The sequence below is a fragment of the Seriola aureovittata genome, chromosome 11, assembly GCF_021018895.1.
Source record: "Seriola aureovittata isolate HTS-2021-v1 ecotype China chromosome 11, ASM2101889v1, whole genome shotgun sequence".
NCBI classification, from domain to species: domain Eukaryota; kingdom Metazoa; phylum Chordata; class Actinopteri; order Carangiformes; family Carangidae; genus Seriola; species Seriola aureovittata.
In genome coordinates this window covers 9,873,589-9,899,005 of record NC_079374.1, presented here as the reverse complement: position 1 = coordinate 9,899,005, position 25,417 = coordinate 9,873,589, and the positions used below count along the sequence as shown (strand labels likewise).

Genomic DNA, 25,417 nt, shown 5'->3' with positions numbered 1-25,417 from the left:
CTGAAACATGAAGCCAATGGTGTTGATGTTTCTAGCTTATTTCCGTTTCTGTTCGCTCACGGTGCGCAGATAATCTGCCACTTGTTTTGTTCAGTGCGACACAGAATTGAAGTTTACTCTTCATACCAGTTGATGCACTTGGGCGCCTTTATCGTGTTAACTGTTTACACATGCATATATTGACAAGTGCCCACACGAGTGACTGAAGTGGGGCAGTATAAAAAGCCTGTGGTGCCAAGCTCGGACTAAAACCTAGTTGACAGTTTTTCACGCTGTAATGTTTTGCATAGCAACAGCCCCTCCCCCATCCAACTGGCAGGGATCCTCTGCAAGTTACCCTGCAGGGACAAAAACGTAAACATCCGTCATGTTCAAAATTAAACTGTCGAATAAATCGAAATACCAGTAGCTTTCATATTAATGGCATCGTATCACGCTCGTGGGTGTACGTGTGGGCAAATACCGAGGAAGCAGCGTATCTTAATTTTCTGTGCGCCACTGAAACAGTTAACTCCATACCCGGAAAGGGCGAAGTCTGCACAGCAACAAGCGCCATGATTGCGTTGCACTGTGCGTCTCAGCAGCTGGTGAGTGATTCTTTTGGTCCAGTAGTTGCATGTTACTATGCGCTTGCAAAATCTGTCACAGCCCTCCTTCAGTACCTTGCCAACAGGAGCAACGCAAACGTGAACCCTGTTTGTCGCTAATTTGTCGCATTGGATTGGTTAGGCGGCGATAATTTAGGATTCATCACAGCTAACCACCGTCCTGCTACTCTGTAATACAAAGCTAGGAGAAAATCGTCTGTAAAGTTATCATTGATTTTGACTTATATTCAGCTTGGTTTTGCGACGCGTTTTTAAGTTTTTTTTTTTTTTTTTTTTTTTACAACGCCAGCTGGTTACAGAGAGACACCAAACACAGGATGTTACTTAACATTAGATTGGCAAACGGAGCCTTTGGCAGAGCGCCTGTCAGCCTTTTGCGCGGGTACAGCAATGCAAGTCAGTTTCATTTTGAGGATGGGAATACACCAGACACAGCTGGAACATGACTGCAAAATCTGTATCCTTTGTGATGCTACAGCATTTTCGTGTGTAATATATTGCTGCTGCTCCCTTACGTGGCAGCATCTCTGAGTGTGAGTGCGTATTATGTAGTCTATTTTATGAAGTGTTGATTTATTGCTCTTTTATTTAAATTAGGCAACGATTTGACGCCTGGGTAATGTGTTTACAGGATGCCATGGAGCAGCTAGAAGAGGAACTTACCTGCCCAATCTGCTGCGGTCTCTTCGAGGACCCACGGGTCTTGCTGTGCTCACACAGCTTTTGCAAGAAATGCTTGGAGGGACTCTTGGAAGGAAACCGAGGTCCAGCTTTCAGAACACCTTTCAAATGCCCCACATGCCGCAAAGAGACCCCTCACAACGGCGCAAACAGCCTGCAGATCAACTACTCTCTGCGCGGAATAGTGGAGAAGTACAGCAAAATAAGGGTTCTGCCTAAGATGTCTGCTTGTAAACAACACTGCGACCAGCCTCTTAACATATTTTGCGCCACGGACTTAAAACTAATTTGTGGGTTTTGCGCAACTACAGATGACCACAAAGGGCATAAATTCTGCTCCTTGGAGGAGGCATATGACCATGAGAAGGAGGCGTTTGAAGAGCTGCTTCACGGGGTGGAGAGCTGGCAGAGTGCAGATATCCTGTCCTGCCTGGAGACACTACAAACCAGTAAGAAAAAGGCTCTTCAGTCCGTGACCAAGGACGCAGAAAAGGTAACAGACTATTTCGACAAGCTCATCAGTGCACTTGAATGCAAAAAGAATGAGATCCTCTCCGATTTTGAAACACTGAAGCTGGTGGTGATGCAAGCATATGACCCGGAGATCACCAAGCTGAGCGCAGCACTGGAAGAGCAGAGACTGGCGCTCAGCATCGCGGAGTCTTTCAGGAGCGTCTCCGACCCCTTGTGCTTTCTGCAGCAGATGCAGGAGTTTCGGGAGAGATTACAGGTCCTTAAGGAGACTCCCCTGCCCTCCCGGAAAGAGATGGACGTCGGCCCCCTTGTGCGCAATTTCGATGTAAAAAAGTGGGATTCACTAAGGCTCAGAGACGTGGACAAGATCTCAGTCCCCCATGAGAATGGCTCGTACAGAGTGGGGGGCTCACGGATGGCAGCGCCTCGGTGGATCACCTTATTTATGAGTTTGTTGCTGTCAACTCTGCTCCTGCTGCAGCCGCACAACCTTACAGCCTACGTAACCTCTCAGATTGAACCATTTCTTACTACAGTTTCCTCGCACCTCAGCCACACTGCTGTGTACCTGCGGGAAATGACTGACATGTGCACAAGTTTAATGAGCGCAGGCCAGGAATGTGTCGTGCACTTAATTGACTCTACTGTCAGTTTTATTGGCAGTTGTAAGTTGTTTTAATTACTAGCCTGTGGCATCTCACGCACTCACAGCTACAAATTGTTTCCCAAGTGACCCGTGTGATGCACAAAAGTAGTGACAAATATGCACCTGAGCATATGTAAACATTTGTTTATCTAATTGTTTATTATGTCTTTTGCTCTTTTTTTGCTCAACCTCTCTGAAGCCACAGAATCAATCATTCATTCAGAGATTCAAGCCTTCATTTACATAGGACAGACACTAAATCACACCTCTTTCCACAAATGTGCGATCTATTCTTAATACGATGACACTTTTATACTTCTCCAAGATGATCTTGATAAATAAAACTGAGAAATGTAAGACACATCCATGTTTGATTTTTTATTTAGTGTAACAGGCCAAATCAGACATCTATTTAGGAACCGTGGCGAGCCAGTGAACTACGCAAGTGAGTAATTAAACAAGTATACAGTGTAATCTATGGCTTCTTCCCCGCAGAGCGCGTCCGCACCAGTGATGCTGCAACCTCTTCAAGGTTACAAACGTTGCATAACAGGGCCCGTGTGAAATATTCAGCAGGCTGCAGACACGGTGCGAGAGGTAAAAAAGAACACGGCCCCGTGGTGTTATGTTGTTTTCATGAAATCTGCAACTGCATTTCTTCTACCCAATGATAATACACCTTTACCTAAGACTACATGATTGACACGCGTACTCGGCAGTCATTTCGTTTCTGCACAAAATTTACTTGCGAAGGTTCATGCGAGTCATTCGTAGCACGACTTGTTCCGGTCTATAAAGTCAAACATCTACAGGATGTTAAATTAAAAGTATATTTTCTACCATCTTAATATGAAGAAAACGTGATTTTAAGCCTAAAATCAAAGTGCAATTATGCAGGCAAATTGAAGTTCTTTTAAATTAGGGTTTGCTCAGTGAAATCTTTGGCTTCTCACCAACTGTGGTCTTCTTTAAAGTAGGTCGGAGCAAACGGACAAACAATGAATTGTACATTGATCATGTAACCTTTTATTCATTTGTTCCCCTGAGCATATGCATTTTGAAATAAATAAATAAATACATTTTTAAAAATCCTAAGATCAGACCACAAAGTGAATCCGTGATGTCAGCACTGACCATAATTCAGGATGTACGTCATGACACGCTGGTACATATATAGCCTTCTGTTGCCAGGCAAATATAGGATGAAAATAAAAGTACCACACCACATTAATATTTTAATTGTGACTGCACGCAAATTTAAATATAGCCTTACAAACGTTAACTCAAGCCAAATCAAAAGAAACTATTGTGAATAACGGTGTATAACTAAGACTTTTCTGAAAAATGATCATTAAGCCAAGGCGCACGGTCAGACACTTAAATCAGATCCGGGCCTATGGTGAGTGTTAATCAAAATAAATTTCAAGTCACCATGTACACAATCAGTGCACGTGACTAAATGAACAAATAAGCGAATAATATTTATCCGTGTCTGATCACATCCCTGGATCAGGTCCCACACCCTTATACACTGTGGGTCTTAGCGTGTGATGGTAATTTAAGTAAAGACCTGTTTAATGATTAAACAGCTTATTCAATATAATCTACTATTGTTATAATATTATTTTTTACATAGAAAGCATTTTTCACATTTTCCGGAAAGTATGGTTGCAAAGAATACAAGCGCAATCAAATCCTGTGGGTGACTATGCTATTGAGTGAATAATTGTACAATTGTACAGATTATTAAAATATTCACGACCTACATGTAGGTTGGTAAAAATGGCAAAAAATGTGAAAGTTAACAAGTGTAAGACAAAATGTGGACATTCGGACATCATTATCAAGACTGCTTCCACATTTTGATGTTCGGTGTGCGGAGTCAGCAGCTTTCCTAAATTCGCGAAATAATCCAAACATACTTCAGATTTAAATCACAGTATTTAGGAAATGATTTAAGAATTTACAAAATTATTGATGGATTACTTTGATGCTATTAATTCTCTCTCTCTCTCACACACACACACACACACTCTCACACACACATACACACACACACACACAGAAAATGTAATTTCAAAGTCCACCTTGTACCCATTGCGTTATAAAATAAGGCATATTATTGTATTCAGGCTTATCCTCCTATAACAAAACGCCCGGATGTTAAAATATATATATTTGATATAAATTTATTTTCCATTTCCAAGCAGCCTTCCTACTTAGAAAAAAAACTTTTTTTGCCAAATCCCGTAATTTAGTTATAATTAGTTTATTTATAATTATAGTTGCACAAACAAATCTAAGAATTCAGAATCAATAAAAAGGCCCACAAGGCCAAATGGAAGAAAACCGATGCAACGTAGGTTTGTTCAGTATACAGCAAAATATCACTGGGCCTTAAACTTGTCAGAAAAAAAAAAGCATGGCCACCGTGTAAAATGTAATCACTTAAGTAATATTGTGCAACACGTTTATTTATTTCAAATATTTTCATCAAAAACCAAGGTCGGCTCTATACGATTTCGTAAACAGGTGTAACCACTTCTCAGCTTCTTCTCTCCACCTATCTGATTTTGAAGTGCTTTATTTTACCCTGCGAGTTCACCTGCAGCTTGCAGTCCAAATTTTTTACAAAAGCCAGCGATTTATTCCAAAAGCCCGTAAAACATGAATGTTGTGATTTTTATTAGGTACGTCTGATTTGGGATTATCGTTGTCGTCGGATGTCCTGGTACAGAGATGCCTACATGGCGTTCACACGCGCTTAAAATGGAGGCTTACAGCAGTCACAGGACACCATATAATGTGTCTCAGCCCTGCAAAGAATATATCATCATAGGGTTGTTGGCATAAGGCCGACACAATATACAATGTAAAGCGACTGCGTCGTTATGAGCGACAAAATAGATACCAAAGACGATCAGGGCAATCGGGCCTTTAAGAGAAGAAATCGGTCTTATAAAATATCTTCAACAGAAAAATATATTGACTTGAATATTTGTATATATTTATATTTTGATATTTCAGAAAGAATTCTGGCGTATAGTCGACAATAAAACTGTAATGATTTTAATCCGCAGCAAATCTGTCTGTGAACATGTTGAACAGGCCGCCATTCCAGTAGCGCTGCATCAAGGCCACGCAGGCCAGTGTGCATGATTTCTTCTTTGTAGATGGCAGTGCTACTTAAAGCCATGTTAATTATTTTCAGTGTCAGCAAAACTAACACTTTTAAGTATTACTTTAAAAGAAAATCAATACTAAATGCATGGCATTCAGTAAAAAAAAGTTTAGTCATGTTCAAAACACATTACAGACAAAACCCCATTTAAAATTTTATTTTTGCAAGTGTGCAGACATAACAATGAAATGTAAAAATATGCTGTATTCACATTTTAACTATCAAAACAATATCGTATTAACTCAGAATGTGTGAGTAAATAATGTACCTGTGAGCATCTCTTAAGCAAATCCACTGTTTAACACCACCAGGGTTGACTGAGTACACTGGGTGGTCAGTTGCACTGATTGTGAGTGGTCAGCTTTGCTTCAGCAGCACGATCAATACTGGAGGTTTCAGCTAGTCTTAACTCCAATATTTACGTGCTGCTACAGTAAAGCGACCAGTAAATGAGAAGGATAAATTTACTATCAGGAAAACAGCTGACTATGTGACATTAATTCAGACAGTGAAGACTACTGTGTATGCAAGAGTGATACTAAACAACAAACTTCAATCACTGAACAAAGGCAGCATGTTAAAGAACTGATAGGTGGCAGCCAGGTTGTACATTCAGGCTTTACTGCTGCAGCACAGTATGGCCTGCATCTCTGTGTAACCCACAAACCATTCCGTGCTGCTACAGCATTGCCAGAACTGCAGTCATGGTCCCTCCGCTTCCAGCTCTTCTCATCTACTGTGTTGTTTGCACTCTCTTCATCTTCCAGGCTTCAAGTCCTTACCATATGTTCACAGATGGGTACAGACTTATCACCTATCGTTTATCTACCTAAAGGACGTTCAGATGATCATCAGCATCTTTTGCAGATCGAAGTCTCCTGTCCACTCCGAAAGCAGGCGAGGCTCTCCAACTGAAACACACACACACACACACACACAAAATACAGTAGATGTTAATTTAATTCTGAGGTCAGCCTGTCAAAATTGATTATTAACAATAATCCAAGTGCACCATATAACCAAACGTATATGCTGTATCAGCCTCCACTCTTCTGAGAAAACTTTTCACAACATTTTGGAATCTGGCTGCAGAGATTTACACCTATTTAGAAACAATGTGAGGTTGGACACTGATGTTGGGTGATAGGTCAGGGCTCTCTGCTGGACAGTTCTTCCAAGATCAGAAAACCATTTCTTTATAGATCTTGCTTAATGCACTGTGGCATTGTCAAATGTAAACAGTAATGGGCTTTCCCACAACACTTGAAGCACATAGTTATCTACAATGACATTGTATGCTGTAACAATAGGACTCCTCTTGACTGAAAATCAAGCAGAATATGGGTAGGGTTGTCCACATTCTGGCCATTAAGACCCTGTTCAGACCTGGCATTAACATGCTTCTTGAGTGATCCCATCACAAGTGGACAGCTCTAAGTACAGGTGTTAACACACCCAAGATGCATTGAGGATTCAACTGAGATCCAATCACTCAGACCACATTTGGTGGTGGTCTGGAGTGTGAACGCAAATGTGTCCTGGGCCACATTGAAGGACCACCTACTCAACTGCAGTCCTCTGTCACAGTCACGTGACTTGAGTCACTGTCACAATTTGTCCAACTACAGTTTCATAATGAACTGAAAAACACTTTTACACGTCCCAGTGCATCATATAGATTTGTGGTGGCTCGCCCTGTCTGTCATAGTTGGACTGACTAACAACAATGCGTTTGGTTTTTACTTACACAGAAATGATGTAAAGGGAGGTGAGATCTGAGCACAAGTGGACACTGAACAGGCATCTTAATGCCAGATGTGAACTGATGTACTTAAAGCTGTCCACTTGTGATCATCCACGACACATGTTAATGCCAGGTCTGAGCAGGGCCTTAGTGCACTGAAGCAATTTCATATTTTAAGTCCAAGAATTTGTGCAGACTCCTTTTCCAATACAGTTGAACATTACATGTGATTGCATTTTAGTACAAACAGTAAAACTATGTGACGTTTAAAATAATCACATTTTTGCCAAAAGCAAAAGCTGCAAAACTATAACTCTTAGAAGGAAAGACTGCATTCGCCAATTTGAAAATGGTTTAGTAGCATAGGTGACGTTACAAGACTAAGGCAAAAAATAAATAAATTAACTAATCATACTGGTCTGTGTCAGCTAAGAACTATGAAAACAAGTGGTTGATGGAGAAAAAAAAGCCAATCTATACTTTGCATGACTCAGAATTAAATCACGTTTTCTAAAGAGTGTACTTCTATAATACCGTGGCATTTTCATGTTTAGTAGCACACATTAGAACTATTAACACATGTGACCAGATTTACAAATATGGTTACTGGTCAGAGGGATAGTGCAGTATCTCATTCAGTGGATGAGCACTTTTAAGTTCAAAGATAATTATTACTCCATTGCACTCAGCTAAGTGCTCACCCAACAGAAACCACTGTATATAAGCCAAAACATATATACGTATAAAATAGAAAACAAAAGTGAAAAAATTACCCCACACATGGAAAACAGCAACTGAAAAATAGAATTAGTCAACTGGAGGAATCAAACTGCCATAAAAGGTACCACTTCCAAATACAAGAATGTGTCAACTTTTATAGTAAGATGCTTTAGGTTATCCTGGGAAACATCGACCAAATTTTGAGAATCTAAAAACCAAATCTTCTTTAACAAAACCTTGTTTTTATGCAAATATGTTAAGAAACTGTATCCTGATAATAATCCTGTAGGTGATGGGGTCCAATGATTGTGTTGCCACTAGAGGTCTCAATGGACCTGTAATTATTGTGACCTTGGTTTGAAATGGACCGGATAGCCTGAACCTAATGATATCTCTTACATACGTCCTTCTCAAAGAGAAAAAAAAGACAAGATGTGCAGTCTTTCTCTTTCTCTCACACGAACTCCAGTACAGCTCAGAGACGACTTATTTTAAAAGAGCTACTTCATTCATTTGTTTGGGGAAAGGTAACATTAACAACTTGTAGCTTTTATTCTATCTATATTTGTCATAGTAATGAAGATGCAAAGCGGGGATAACTTATATTTTAAAAAAGCCCTTTTTAAGATGCCAGGGTCAGCCACACAAAGGCACTGCTCTCATTGTATACTGTCTGACAAAGTCAGAAGCTAAACACTGGGAGGGGATTATATGAATTGGGTTGTTTTCCTGTTTACTAAGGATGTCAGTGTCCCACAACCACCAAAAGGCAGTTTTCAAATTGGTCCCTGCTCTAAATTACATTACCATGCAACAACAAAATTTGTCCCAAAAAAAAAAAAAAAAAAACTGTTCACTGATTGCACAAACAACAGATAAGATGTGCAAAGGCCAGCAGTCAATCTAAAACCCCGTGGTATAGTTTAGAAAATGTTAAGCAGTTACCACATAAACTGTGCAACTGCTGAAGTAAAATTGACAGAGGCCTAGACGTTTCATCAACTTCACCCCCAGTGCCATCATTACATACTGCATGTGCATCTCTGCACAGAGGCTTAAACCACAGATATTGGTTTGTAATGTCAAATCAATCTTAGTGCAAGCAGGGAAGAAATAATAATAAAATGGGAGGGTTTCAGAGTTTTAAGATGCACATTGTATGTTAGTAATACTGATATGCATTTGTCTCATCGTTAAATCTCAAAGCATAATACGTGCAATTCTTAGTGAAGTACATTAATCACTGCAGCTGGAATTTGTTAGGTAGACAAAAGGCTGAAAACACAGGTGCAACAATGCTATCTAAAGTCAGACACACTTAACAGTAGCAGGAGGGTGGGAAGACAGCGAGGACCAGTGAGTGCAGTGCTTTTTTAAATTGGAGAGTTGGAGCCCAGACCTTTAATTACAAATGACATTTATGCCACAACATAAAAAATGTCTTACAACCATAGCATGGAAAAACATGATACAAGCTAATTTAGTATGAAAATGAAGCACTCCCAAGAAAATGTATAGTTTACACTTAGAACCAATTTTACAAATTATACCTAGCATCTCAAAAATGCATCTTTTGCACAAATCCTGCAGGACCATCGCAAAATTTGGTATAACGTCTAAATTACAAATTACTATCTTTTAAAAAATGTATAATAATAATTTTTTTTTAAAAAAGAAAAAAAAAGACGTTAATTGATAACCAATGCTGTTAAATTGGTGCAGAGCACTTAATGGGGGAACAGTTTAAAATACAAGGTATCAAAAAGTCAACTAATTATATGCAAGACATTTGATACCATGTTATGTTATATTGTGGTTAGTTCACAACTTCACATCAAGGGGGTATTATTGTTAGATCTCTGAGGGTATGACTCCTGTGATCTCCTTGCATTAGCCCTGGGCTAATAGGGTCCACATCTCCTGTCAAGGTCCAGATCTCCTGGCAAAAAAGGGGGAACAGAGACAGCTATTGGAAGCAGTGCCAAAAAAAAAAAAAAAAAAAAAGTTTGTGTGCAAAAAAAAGAAAAGGAAAAAAGAAAAGAAAACCTAAATCAATAAATTGTTTTTTTTTGTTCTTCTTTTTTTTTTTTTAAAAAAAGATAAAATGCCAAACATTGGCTGGTTTCAGCTTTGGAAACATTAGGGTTTTCAGCTTTCATCTGTGTAAACTCAATCACCTGTTTTAGATGTTCACACGATAAGAAATTTGAAGACACAAATGGGCTCTGGAAAATTGGGGTGGAAAGGGGCACCTTACATCATTTCCAACATTTGACCAATTAATTAGTAAATTAATATAAGAAAAAAAGACAAAACTGATAATAAAAATTATTGTCAGTTACAATTATAGACCCCCCGACTGTTTATTTATGACACAAAGAAGAAAAACACACGAAACACACAATGTACACTAACTTGGACTTGCATACAGAAAATACAGCATATCATTTCCTAATCTTGTGTTTCATTTGTAGAATGTGTCCCTCTTTTAGCTCATTTACCTAGAGGCTCAGACAGTACTGAATTAAACTGAAGCTGTCATGACATAACAATTTTACCTTGTTCATTCTAATAAATTACAAAACATGCATGCCCAAAGGAACTAACCAGGTAAGATGTATAATTTCCCTTTAACTGATCATTTCTTTACAAGTCTAAGTGGAATTGTTCACATCAATGACTCTAACCTCTCCCTATTTTTCTTGCTTTCCTTTAAGGAAGCATGCCCGGACATGTCACCTTCACTGCTCAGCCTTTTTAACCCATTCCTACAACATTTGCTCCCCATACAATGGCCTCAAAGAGTCACCTGACCCTGAGGTTGAGGGTCAAGTAACCTCCTACACCCCATCGGGTACAGGGACATGGACATGACAGCCCATCACCTCCCTGGATCAAGTGGTCTGGGCTGGCCTCTTCTAGTCTGTGTTACACAGTCCCCTGTCTGTACAAGCACAAACCAAAGAGAGATCTGCAATGACATCCTAAGCTGTGGGAAAAAAAAAACCTGAATGGCAATCGCATCTATCCACTTGAAAAGATCCATGCAAATATGAGTTTCTCATGTCCATAATACTTTCTATCTTTAGTCATTGGGGCACGGGAGGAAACAACTCCAGGTTAAATATCTGCAGACACAACAGCCTAGTTTAACAGCCATAACAATTAACAAACATTACTGATTAATACTAGTCTCAGAGTATGTTTAGCCATCAGTCCAGGATACAGTGAATGTTAAGGTAGATGCAATGTGCAAAAATATTTACCTACACAATTACACAGTCATTACTTGTCAAATTTTAAGCCAGATAAACACCAGGTATTAAGCTAGCCACATCGTTGTTGTCCTGTGTTTGGCAACACACACACTACAAATATTCTATGTTCACCATGTCACCACTTTAAAAGATGTGACAAATTGTAATTGTTTCATCAGCTACTGGGGTAGCATGTGCACAGCATGAGATCTATACAGTAGTAAAACCTAAACCAGTTCTTCCATAGTAACAAAGCAATTTACTGTGATGACAAGTAAATAATGGAGAAAAAAAAATTAATATTTCAGTGTTCAGCAATACTTAGAGAGGGTGTGCAAATCTAAAAGCAACCCAGGAGGCGGTGATTAGTTTTATTGTTCATTGTAGAACAGAAATGCTACCTATGAAGCGCTGCTCTGTTGCATACACACTACTATAATGGTATGTGTGAATCCTAGAAAAACCTGTTACATTTGCACACCCAGCAAAACATGTCCAGCAGAGCACAGGAAGAGTGACTGGGATTCCCTGGAAACTACAGCCATATCATGTCAAATGAATAAGAGAAAACTCTAGAGACTCGTGAAAACACATACCTGGGATCGGAAACTGAATAACCCTATTTCACAGGACAACACTAGCAGATATTAGAGTGACCTCTGATTCATTATTGCACTCCACAGGTATAAACCACCCCCTCGATTTACTCTCAGGTATGACTGTGACAGAAGGACTGTTTACACTTGAGGTACACATCTATTCTAATAAGTAAAATTATTTGGAACAAAGGATTAGAAACTAAGTTTTAAATGTAATAAATAAATGAAAAGTATAATTAACCAATGTCTGAAACTGGCTAGTGAAAACACAAAAACCCTCTAACATATAAAGTAATGATTAATATGATTCAATGTGCTGTTTTGAATTAGTTATTGAAAGCATGTCTTACAAAAGGGCAGTGCATGTCCTCAAAGATTTACTAATAGTTGAAGCCATTTATTATTATTATTTTATTTTATTTTTTTACCAGTGTGGACCACATTATAAGATTCCACCAAGACCAACAGCAGTATCTGTCATCTCTCTAAACACACCAGTGTGTCCACAATGTGTCTGGTGAAATATTTAAAGTGAACACACAATTCCTATTCCTGCTCCTACTGTATAAACAATGCATTTCAACTCAATATTACTATTCTTCAGCAAATTCATTTCTAATCTCTCCAGCTATTTACTACTTCATTTGAACTGTCTCAAGCTTTCTCCTACTGCCACGAAAGACAGAGCAGCAATAAACAGGATGCAGACAAAGCAGTACACTGTGATGCAATTTCAAAACTACGACATGAGGACCTGATTTACACTTGACCAATAGCATTAAACTATAAAAAAAGCATGGCTACAACCACCTCAACAAATTAAGTCTTGATAACTTCCACTACCTTTAATATGACTACCATATTTTTTTCTTTACAGTGAATCACTATTTAAACAATCATCAGTAAGGCAGAAATTAATATACAATAAAGAGTGCACTGTATGTTGTATGTGCATGCACACATAAGCAAGAGAGGCAAAAGAGGAAGCAAAGCTTAAGTGCGAGAGTTGAATGGCACACCCATACACCGACTACACAAACACACAGACTATACTCGGTTTTTTGTATATTCCAATTCAAATGCCTTGGTCAAATTCAGATACTGACATTACTCTGGTCCACGGTGTAAAAATGTTTGGTAAACACATACCACAACCAAAACCAAAAATAATAAGGCTTTCCAAGGACTTCAAAGTTTTGTTGTTACACTATTGACGATTGAGTATAGATATTGACACAAATAAATAAAAAAAAGAATAAATAAAACTGTATAATGGCTGTTGCATATTTATATTTAAAAAATTAAAATAAAATTAAAATTAAAAAAAGAGAATCACATGTAAATGCAGGCTTTGATATTTCTATAGATTTCACCACATTCCTTGCTAGACATGACCTACCTACTTACAACTGCACAGACAGTGGCAATTACACACCAGCAGATCAACATTAGTTACAGCAGTAAATCCAAAATTATGACTGCTAATATTACGGTTGTAAATACACCAAATTAGTTGTCTGAATCAAACTTTTAAAACGGACTAAACAAGACACTGTTAGTCACAGTGTGTGTCAAAGTATCTGGTCTCTGTGCACCCAAGCACACTGCCTGACTGTGGAGCAGTGGGTGAGGTGTTACCTGCTTACCAAGTTAGGGCTAATAAAACAGACACACACAAGCCAACCACCAATATTTTAGGATCATTATAAATCTTTCCAATCTAATTGCTTACATGTTAATACTGTAGGCTAATCTAGCACCCTCAGGTGAAAAAAGGCTGGTGCAGCAGAAATGAAAACACCATGTGTGTCTAGTCAGAGGAGGCATACTCTTGCCATGTCAGATCTTACTGCCAGTGATGTTGCAGGTTATCATATTACTACCTAAAATTTAATTATCAAGCAGAGAATTCACCAGCACTGTAACAGCTGACGTACCCTTTCTAAACACGTTGTCCAAGTTCATAAGTGCTTTTGTCACTACAGGAAGAAATGAAATAAAATAAATAAATAAAATAAAAGGGAATCTACAACTTTTTGAGTGCAACAGCCACAAAAGACCTGATTTTTAAGAAAAGATTGTTTGACCTTTTGAAAATTAAGTAACATTTTTGAAGCAGCTAATTGGCCAGCCTTAACACAACAGTGTGTACACAACAGATCTTGCTTTAGTATGCCACAAAATCCCACTTACTTTTTCAACTTACCGGATTTACTGAAAATGTGGTGAAATACACACAAACCATAACAGCAGTTAAGCACATAGCTGACAATTATTTAAAAATGTTACTGCAATCCCTATAAACTGTTTTTTAATCTTTTCACCATTTAATGAAAACAGGTGTAAAGCCCTATGCACTACAGTGATGCAGCACATACTGTATGCAAAAAATCAAAGCCAATGCAAAACATATGCTTGTAAGAAGCATGCGAGGGCCTGGCACCCTCATATGGTGCACTGCTGCCACTAGTGTTATCAGCCTTAACTTCATGGTTAAATACATGAGAAAAAAAAGTAAACACACATTCATTTTCAGGAGTCATCCTCTTAATACAAACTACATCTTAATTTAAGGTCTACCTAGAATTACCATTATTTAGATTATTCCAGCACTAAAGTTATGTCTGTGAGAGAACTGAGTGATGCATATAAAACCATTTGACAGCTTCTATTTAATGCTGCTGAGACATAGAACTGAAACCAAGGCCAACTTCTGGAAAATAACCAACAAGACCTGTGAAAACCTGTTCCCATCACAGCAAATTTGAATACTATAAAGTTTGTGCTGAGTGGTGCAGAAAGAAGGAAGAGAAGGGTGGGGGTTCTCTGTAGCCTAGCTACAACACATGTGAGCAAGTACAAGAAGAGAGGCACAGTTTCACCAGGAAATGGGGGTGGGAGCCCATTTTGCCGGAGGGGTCTGAGAAGACAGAATGATGAGTCACAGAATGTCATGCTAACAGTCTGAAACAGCACAACGGTGCTCTACAAAGAGAGTGAAAAGGCAAATACCAGAGAACGGAGGGGAGACATAGACCTGTAGCATTTAAAGGAGATTAACTGTAGGCACCACAGAAATAAAAACTGTTAAAATACACCAGTACTAATCTGACAATTGCATACAGAGACAGAGTCAACAATGCTGTAATCCCTCTTCAAAAGAATGAGCAAAATATTTACACCTATTTCACCTGTATGAGCACAACAGATACACATTCTGAAATGAGCCAACCAGTGAGTAAACGTTTATATATTACTAAGACTCTTGATCTTAAAATTCCACTTTGACAAACTGCTACTGCCTCCCTTCTAGAGATTAGATCTACAAATTCAAATCTGTAGTTTTTATGAAACAACAATATTAGCAATAAGCCCACACTGCATTGCTTCCATCAACTAAATTTGATGAAACTTGATTTTAATAATCATCAATGATGCATCAACTGAAATATTAAGTGTCATAATATATATTTTAGCTTCCCCCCCCATTTTAACAATTAGACTGACACTGTGAATCATTAACACTTTCAATAGAATTTTTTTCATATCGCCACTTTTAATAGCCATCCATCAGTATTATTTTTATCCATTTACATTACAAGAGCTTCTTGATTTCCTAACTTTAAGACTGCAATCAGCTATTTGGGTGAAATCACATGATGAAAGACAGAGACAGCCAAATTTCAACTTTTAGCAAGAAATAAGCCACCAGATGAACTTTGTATGTGAATGTACTCAAAGATATATACCAGAATAGTAATTTACAAAATGTTGTGAATCCATACTGTAAAAAATATTAGATATTGAGCTTTGAATAATTACATTTTTCAAGCACCAATTTTCATCCATTAGATCAGGTAATGTGAAAAATAATATTTCAAAACACACCCCACCTTATGTTGTGATCGGAATTCCCCCTCCCCTCTGTAGATCAATTTATCAAGAAGCTTATTTATATATTTATATATTCAATAAACAGTTGGGGACTTTTTTTTATCATTATGTGTGTATTTCATATTGGCGATGACAGTTAACATACATGCCCTTCTAGAGTAAGATGGGAACCTGGGATAAATATAATTTGCCCATCAATTTTAAATACACCATGTGGTGTACATTAAATAACAAATTTATTTATTCCTAAGGCAGATAATCATATGCCAGTCACATTTTATGTCATCATATTCATTGTGTTTCATACACCCCCAAATTAAAGTTTTCTTGTCAGTGACACATCAGATCTCATAGTACAATAATTTCCTCCTCCACCTCTTTACTCTGGTATGTGGCTGTGAAAGATCTTTCCCTCCTATCACATTGGCTAATTTCCCTCCAACTAAATACCCTCAAAAATAAAAATCATTCTAAAAAGGGGGGTGGGGGTGGTTTCATTGAGAAAATGCTGTCCCATTTCTGCAACAATTGTTACACTGAGGGTACAATCTGCGATTTCAGTTAAGACAGCTATACTTAAAACTATGGTATTTAGTTACATTTTCATTCGGGTCATGTATATCTAATCGAAATAGAAACTCAAGTCCTATCCTTACTCTGCAGTATATGTATAACAAAATAAAAATCCTGGAAAAATGCTATTAGTAAGCACACTGTCAGATGTGACTGGCTAAAGAAACAGATTCAAGGGAAAATGGACATAAGTACCTTCACTCTGTCTCATGTTCTCAACGTGGTTAATTTAAATAAGGAATTTTTAGAATTTTGAACATGATACTTGACAATGTAGACACTTATTTGTTTAAATAAATGTAACACTGTAAAAGATAGGAAGGCCTCACATTATGTAACACATTAAACCGATCTCTACTTAGAAGGGGCGGGTTTAGACTCACAATTATATGCAGCCTCTCTTTTCCTCTCTTATGCTGTAACAGTCAAGTAGTCATGTTCATGATGAGAAGCATAAGGCAGTATAAAATATCACACATCTAACCTCTCCAGAAATGAATGATTAGCTCAATTTTGTCATTCCTTGCTAAACCGATTAGACCACAAGAGAGTTTTTTTCTTCAATGTAGTTGAATTTAATCAGGGTCTAGGGCACACAGAAAGTGGAGCGAGGCTAGTAAGGGCAAAAAAAGGCAAAATCAGACAGAAGGCAATGGCTGAAAAGCCTTCAGCATCAAACTACGTTAAACCAAAAAAAAAAAAAAAAAAAAAAAAAAAAAAAAAAAACCTCAACATTACAGCGAGCCACGAGCAGCACCACAACCAACAATATAATTCTTATTTTTTATTAACTAACATTAATTCAACTTTACTGCATCGTTAGTGGTTATGACAGCCATTCGTCTAACGTTTAACACAGCTATTAAAGTTGAACCATCAGAAGTTGCGACCTATGACTGTTGTCACTTGGCTGAGAGCCACGTTGATCACCTAACGTTAATTTAAGATACTGAAACGTTTTCACAGATACAAACATGAAACAAGTACTTAACATTGGATGAGATCAAGTTAATTATTAATCGTAGTTATATTAATACAAGAGCTGTCAGCAGTAAGGTTAAGCTTGCAAATACAGCTTAACATCAACTATGCGACACAGATGGGAAAATAAAACAAACTCCGTCATTACTACTAAAGGCATCACTGACTGTAAAGTCAAACCTATAATATTACAAACTTACCAGGTGTTCTCTCTCTCTTACAATCCAAAAATACGTTTGAAACAAAACACAACGTCATGCAATTTACCAGCTCGGACAAAAAAGTCTACCTTAGCTAACAAGCTTGGCAAAAATTATGTTACCACAAAAGGCACTGTGTCTGTCTCGGTCTCTCGTTTTGATTTTTTCCCTCCCAAGCCAGTGTAGGTGCCGTGTGCATTTGTTGACACTGCCGACCGTGCTTCTCCTCTGCTCGAGCCTGGCTGCTTTTGCACCTCCCGCTCAAAACTGGGCTCCAATGCGAAAAAAATATAGTCCATTTTACTTCAACTCTGATTAATAACCCCTAAGTTAAGTGTCTCGTCCATACAAAATAATATTCCATCTATTCGTGTATTTTTCTAATATGCCCCCCTCACCTCCTGGATAAAACGGACCGCTGTATGAGCGCATTTTTTTTTTTTACCGTTACAGCGCAGCAAAGTCAGAAATCCCTCTCTATGTGCTAGCACGCTAAGCTAGCAGGCTAGCTGCTAGGAGTAGTACAAGCTGACAAAGCTGGCCAAATGGCTAACGTCTCCCCGCCACGGTCGGTCTCTTCTCTTTTCCACGTATTCCTCTCCTTCACTCCGTTTATTTTGTCCGATTAAAATCAATTTCAATCGTTTGTGGCTGCAGTTACCTGTGTTTCCGTTGAAATTACGTGATTTCCCTCTCTAAAAGCGCAGTTTAATTTTGAGCGCTTGGTTTCTCCCCGTCTCAGCGACAGCTTCATATATTCGCAGCATCCTCTCTCCGCAGCTGCTGAGGCAATCGCTGCTCACTCGAAAATGGCGCCGAAAGATACACTCCTCATTCAAATTCGATAGAGCCTCCCATTCTCCCTATTGGCTGAATGCGGAGTGGACTCCGCGCAGCTGATTGGACGCTGAAAATGCACTCTCGAATGATCTCGCAGCCCATCACAGCGTTCAACAGAGAGCGACAAATTAACTCTTTACGTCCCTCAACGACTTTTACAGCAATCACTCGAAAGCCTTTACCTTCAAACTTGTTCATAACAGGATTTTTGATATTAAATTAATGTTATCATTAGTAACGACTATATGCACTATTAGTAATACAAATCAACATTTATAAGTCACAAAATGAATGTCCACAAAACTCCATGGTGATACAACAGGAGATTGAGAGAAAAAAAGTTGAATAAAGTAAATACTAATGACATTATTAGGTACTATAGACAAACTATACTCATAGACCAAAATAAATATTGTATGCAGTTTAGAAATATCATAGTTGCATCTAATTCCTTGACTAAAAGTTATACCAAACATGATCATTTGTCAAGTTTCTTACCACCCGTGAATAAAAATGACAAAAACTTTAATTAAAGCTCCACAGGCTGTCCCTTTTAGCATGATAAATATCCATGGTACCAACTGAACTGAGCAAATTCAATGGCTCACTCCATAGTGATCCAAAACAAAACAGCAATGATTGAGAGCTGCTATTGGCCTCATGGTTTAAATACACTGTTATTCACCCAGATGACCTGGATTAAAATGTGTTAGCTTTCTGCTATTGCACTTTCACTCACCAATTATTCCTTACCAGAGGGATCCTAAATAAAAATGTACATGTATTTTGTCAATAGCTAAGGACACTTTTTAAAATGTACATGCATAAACACACACTTTCTAGTTCACATGTTACATGTTACAGCACATTGTATGGGCAAAATAAAAGGAGAGTTTTTCATATAAAGTACATATAAAGGCATGGTCCTGTGAGTGTATAAGAATGCTACACTGCAATACTTTTATAACCATCCTTGATACAAGCAGTATGGATGTCTATTCAAAGTGTGTCCCTTATTTATGGAATGGGTGGTTATCTGCAGTTAGAACAATAGTGTGTGTCTTGGAGTGACGGGCCTATCAAAAACAATCAAAGAATAGCCAAATAAAACACCTTATTGCAGCTATAGATGACAGAACATTTAACATAACATCTGGTATATGTGTATTATTAGGTCAACAAGTTAAGTCCCAAGGCCAAGAAGATGTGAAAAAAATCATGTCAGGGAACAAAAGGCAGCAAAGGTTTAACTCTGATTCAGTGAGGTAAAGAGGTTGGTAATCATAGACATCAGCTGTTATATTCTCCTTTGAGCCTGTTCTTGATCATATTGTGGAGTTTGGTTTGAAAGACGCTCTGTCTTAGTTTATTTTCCACAGTCTGAATGAGGACATTGCTTTCTTATCTTAAATTGCTGTGACATCATAGTGCCCTCTCTAATTTTAATTAAGTTTCCTTTTCAGTTGCCCCATTTTTTTTTTTTTTTACTCTTGACTGATTTGTTTTCCACACCTTTCAAAGGGACTGGGGTATCAAGCTTATAAGAAACAAATTCCATAAGTAAATTCTGTGGTGTAACTACTCAATTTAAGCTTCGCTACCACATGAGCACACACAACATTGTGGTGTATATGCAATGGCCAAAGCACGGACGGGTTGGGCTCTGCCACAATAACCCTGCTGTTATCATATCTACTGTAGCATAGTGTACCTCGGGCAAGATAAACAGAGACAGCCATTTCATCCCAATGCACACATAATAACAATGCACAACATTCACCTGCTATGCCAGTAGTTGGCTCCAACAGGGTGCACTGGAAAAAGAATTAATTGCAACCTGCCATTAGTTGTGGGGTTTGCTTAAGTGAATAGAGACCAATCTCCTGAACGCAACTTTAAGCAAGTTAATTCTACTTCCCTTTGAAAAATTTTTACACAATTACAGATGCCATTTCATACTAATGACATTTTAAACTTTATATTTCTTCAGCCCTCATGAAGAAACATATAATTTCTTTGCATTGCTGTGTGTTGTAGTAAAACATAATGTTTCCTACTTTGGAGTACAAAAGCAGACTGGGAGAGAGAGGGCGCCCATTGTGTATGCATTCTGGTGTAGTGTGGACAATGGGGCGGAGAGGAAAAAAACACACTTGTTTACAGATAAACTGGTTTGGACAGGAAGCCAGTAAGGAGGAGCTCTGTGTTGTTAAACAGGCATGTGGAGAAGCAGAGATGAGCCAGCAAAAACACCACTGTGACCATAGGGAAGATCATGATGCAGTACTCAAAGACACTGCGCGCGTGCACGCACACGCACACACATACACACATACACATACACACACACACGCACGCACACAAATGGATGTACATGCATTAATATCTACAGAAACACATATGCAGTACTTGCAGATTTGCAGATTAGTACTGTATGTTTCCAAAAGATTAGTAACCAGTTCAGCCAAATCCTGTCAGTAACATGAACAGAAATTGTGGTTTCCTTAGTTTCACTACGACAAAAATTAACAAGATAAAAAGATACTCATGGGTCCCTATTAGCGGTGCCAAACAGTAGCCAAGCTGAGCGCTGGTGAATACTATACAGTTCATCCTGCATTGTGTCACCGTCACATGAGCACACACTGCCTTCCATTAGGCAGGAGATCCTTATGACTCACGAAAACACAAGTCACATGTCACTACACAAATGAACCATGCTACTCAGACTGCTCTGTTACCCACAGCAGCTTTTTTTGCAGGCCCAAATGAAATCACATCATAATGCATCTCTTCATTAGGAGGGTTGAGACTGAGTGGGGCTCTCCCTTGTCTTCTGGTAGACGAGCTGAACAAGAGCCACAGTGTCATGTATCGTGGGGTTCAGCACAGCAGGCTAACCTGGCTGCAAAGTTGCCATGCTGGGGCAGTTTTAGTTCAATGTAATTTGATTTCATGTCAGATAAATTGCGTGCATAGTTGGCTGTTACACTCAGCTGCTTCTCATTCAAAGAGGAGTTTTATGAATTTTTTTCTCTTTCTCTCTTCCCTCACGCAAATCAAAAGATAGCCATAGCACACCACCAGACATTGGACTGCATCACATCAAATGATGGGGAAATAGACAGCTCAAACCACAACAAGCTTCAAGAGTTTCAAAAGCAAAACCTTTCAGAAGATCCCTCTATATAACTGAAATGAAGAAAATACTAAATGATACCTTGAAAACATCCCTATCACAAAAGACTAAAAGCAAATAAACAGTTTGCAGCTTTCATGTCAACTTGAGGCACCAGTAGGTGAATTCCCTTCAGTCTTGTTGAATGTGCAATACAGTGAAATCACCTTTCGTCATGGGTGTTGGCTGAAATGAGAGTACGCAGTAACACTAAATCAATCTTACTTTTCTCACTGTAAAGGTGAATTTAGGATGATCATCGTTTTAAATATATTTTTTTCCATTCTCCAAAAATATCAGACACCCCATCATTTCAAGTAAAACCTGAAACTAAATTATTTCCTTTTATCATTCAATTCACAAAGAAGAGTGACGAAAAAAAAACTTCATTCTTCATAGTAAATATCAACCTGTGTAAACTGACACTTGGCAGTGCACACCAAGAGACAATTTCTTGTGAACACAGTACATGCATGAAGCAACACAACAGTCAAAGTGAGCAACACCCTAGAAGAAAGTATAAGAGACTATAGGCTTACTATATTAATGTGGCCTATTCCCTCGTCTTGGTCTTTAGAGAACACAATGAGCCCCACTGAGAACTCCATACTAGAGAGAGACTCTCCATTGATGTCTCCTTGGTTCCCCTCCCCCTCTCTCTATGAGACATCTGTAGCAGCTGCCCCCTTGTGCTCCTGTCAGCAGGGCAGAGTGTGCGTGTTTGCGTGTGTGTGTATGCACTAGTTGAGGTGGGGTTGGCGGGGAGGTTAGTGTGGGGCGTGTTATGAAACCTCCCCCTTTGGAGGGGTCCGGCCTGCACACTTGTGGGACATCACATTTATCAATGGCTAATAGTCACTAGCAGGTCACCCTGAAAACACAACAGAGACCTCTGACCTCTTTTTAGCACAAAGGCTGTAAGGTGGTCACATTAGCCCCCAGGCGCTATAAAAAAGTGTACACACACTCAACATGTTTATATCAGCATTTGCTGTGAGAAAACATGATGAAATATTGTTTCTTGTTTTACTTTCTGTCAAACTTTCTCCTAACCTAATCTCATGACAAATTAATTGTTTAACTTAAAGTAAAAGCAAAAGAACAGATAGCCAGGGTTCGGCTAAACACTATCACATGCTTGGCCAGCAATTTCATATGTTACAGCACAAGAAGCCCTTTATATTTAGTCTCTCTATAATCTTACAGACATTCTCACACATAGCGATCAAATTAAGTGGGCATAATTCATAGAACAGGCTAAAATTACATTACAAACTGGACACAATTAAGGGGAAAAACTCAGCCAGCTGCAATGGTAACATGAACACAGGAGGGTAAAAGTGTTTGGTAAAAGGAAAGGAAGGCAAAGTGACGAGAGTAAAGTTATGTTCCACTAAGAAAGTCACTGGTTTGAGACTTGTTAAATAGCAAAAGGCTCAGCAAAAACATGAACGTAGACACTGCAAGAGATGTGTAGTCTGCTAACAGTGTACAGTCACTGACAAGATTCTCAAGAGAAGCTTAATTTCACCCCAAAACTGTGCTTTTGGCTGCTGTTACATCTGTTAACACCAGTTGTCTACTGGATGTATTAAATACTATTTTGCAGACTAATTGTAGAGTCATGTGCTAAAAAAATATAACATGTTTAACCTCAGAGACATGTGTTACATCGAGAATCAAACACCCAGTGCACTGGTTGGGGCTGTTTCAATCTGGTGAGAGACATTTTCCGTTCCAAACAAATGTTATCGTTATTTTTGGGACAGGTTTAAATCACCCAACAAAACATTATTCATGTTGCTTCCTGCTCTAGTAGTATTTTTTTTATTTTTTTATCTTGACTGGATTGTCCACACCCCTTCGTATTTTTTTCTTTATTGAGGCAGACTGCTGAGAGGGATTACAGAGAAGGCTAAACACAAGCAAGATCTAATCCTAGGCCAGCAGAGTTACAGAAGGCCCTTGAAGAATAAGTTTTTTGAAGGCCGATGTTAACAGCGCTATTTTTTGCCTGAAGCTGGTGATTGAGGATGTTTTGTGCTGACATTCTTTATCTTTAAATTTGAGGATGACGGTGCCAAAAAAAATAAAGCCAAGTATGGTATGAACAGCAGCTTCACCATAAGACTTAACACTCCACTGAGACCTGGATGGAAATAATATAAATAAATGATATCAATAATATTTATATGCACATTTGTGTGCATTTGAATCTTAATACTGAATTTTAAAAGTCAGGTTATAGACAGGTGTACCTATAAGCGACATCAGTAAGTCACAGAGGAATAAGCAATATCTGCATAGCCGATAGACTATTTGCAAACTAATATACTGGATTATACTGTATATAACATTGGTCACTAGCTCTAATGACATTTAAAAGGCTGAAGGAGACTCATTGGACTGTCCTACAAGACAATTTATTTTCTTACAAGATTGTCCAAGCTCTATTTTGTCTTTCAGTTGCTATCTCTTACATGTAACTTTAACCACAGTGCAGTTACAAACCACAGCATCTTCCGACTGATTTCATACATTGCATTCATGAGTGTGCAACAACATTCCTATGTCCATATTGTATAAATATCAGTATTTAGATAACGTTTAGATTATGTCCTCATTCTTGCCCAAAGTCTGTGTTCACAAACAATTTACGAGCCACCATTACACACCGATTTCCACTGTAAGCGATACTTAATACATTCCAACACACATTTGTAACTATCAGAAGAGTTCAATCCGAGTGCAATTATTTTAGGCATCACTGTGGATAAAACTCAAGTTATCAGACAGTATGGACAGTGATTGCTGGAATGACAAGATGATGTTGAAAACAAAGCACATATAGTGTACAAAATGTTAAGGCTTTTTCCCCCCCCATTTTTAATATACTCAGGAGTCAACTCATTTTATCAGCTAAATGAGACTCGATTGTCACAACCAGTATTCTTGTTTTCCATAAATCAGACATTAGTTTCCTCTAAAATCATGTTACATTGAATATGTTAGATTTATGTTAGTTTATGATGATGAAAATTGCAAAGTGTGTTTACACTGGCTGGTAGTTCTACAGTTGATATCACGCTAATGTCACCGCACTGGGTACTTTAATGTTTTCTAATGCTAGAAAAAACATAGTTTTCTAGGGTGATGACCGTTTACATTTTCTACAACTGCACTGAGGTAATCAAAGTCCAATATTCATTAAACATTAGGCCAATGTACATTAAAAAGATCGACAAACAACCATAGCTCCTGGATCCTTGTCTCAGGTACACTGCTTATATTTAATGATTTTATGCTCTCATGAAAATCAGAGTGAGAAGTGACTCCGCTCTTATAGTATAGTAGTGATGGACAATACCTTAAATTTAAGGTTGAATTTCACCAAATAATATCAGAGCAGGTGCCACTGATACTAATATTGATACTTTGCATTGATAGAAACTTTGAATGTAATTTCATGGAGATGAGAGGATTTGCACATAAACAAAATGGCAAAAAAAACAAAAAAAAAAAACAGATCCTGCGCACTCCTGGCCGCATGTACTTGCTCACAGTGTTCACATCTAAACTGAAGAATATACTTCACATAACATTACATTTAGACAATTAAGGACATAACCGTCTACAGTCTTACATGTATTATTATATTACAACATATACATACAACATACAATTACCGCTGCTACTACAAATAGTGATTATAATAATCAAGCAGTAATGCAGTTTGTCACGGGCACATAGGATTTCATTGCAATAACTTCAGTCCGTCTCAAAACTGTGAACTGAACTTGAAAATAATTTTGGACACAGTTGCTTTTCTTTTGTTGCAGCT

General features: G+C 38.3%; 1 protein-coding gene and 1 long non-coding RNA gene across 3 annotated transcripts; one reads left to right on the top strand and one right to left on the bottom strand.

Moving 5' to 3' along the window:
* The first annotated feature begins 424 nt into the window (after window positions 1-424).
* Window positions 425-2,770, top strand: trim13 (tripartite motif containing 13). Of its 2 annotated transcripts, none has more exons than XM_056388928.1 (2): window positions 425-587; window positions 1,240-2,770. In XM_056388928.1, the coding sequence occupies exons 1-2, from the start codon at window positions 555-557 to the stop codon at window positions 2,440-2,442; spliced, it is 1,236 nt and encodes a 411-aa protein (XP_056244903.1). In that variant the 5' UTR covers window positions 425-554; the 3' UTR covers window positions 2,443-2,770. The 2 variants fall into 2 exon arrangements, with proteins under 2 accessions (XP_056244903.1, XP_056244902.1); XM_056388927.1 differs by lacking the exon at window positions 425-587 and adding an exon at window positions 594-1,141.
* Window positions 2,771-5,732: 2,962 nt separating this feature from the next.
* LOC130177318 (uncharacterized) lies at window positions 5,733-19,138 on the bottom strand. Its single transcript, XR_008828998.1, has 2 exons — window positions 18,220-19,138; window positions 5,733-6,501 (listed from the first exon to the last, which is right to left on the bottom strand). It is a non-coding gene; the product is annotated as an uncharacterized LOC130177318 (long non-coding RNA).
* Window positions 19,139-25,417: the final 6,279 nt, after the last annotated feature.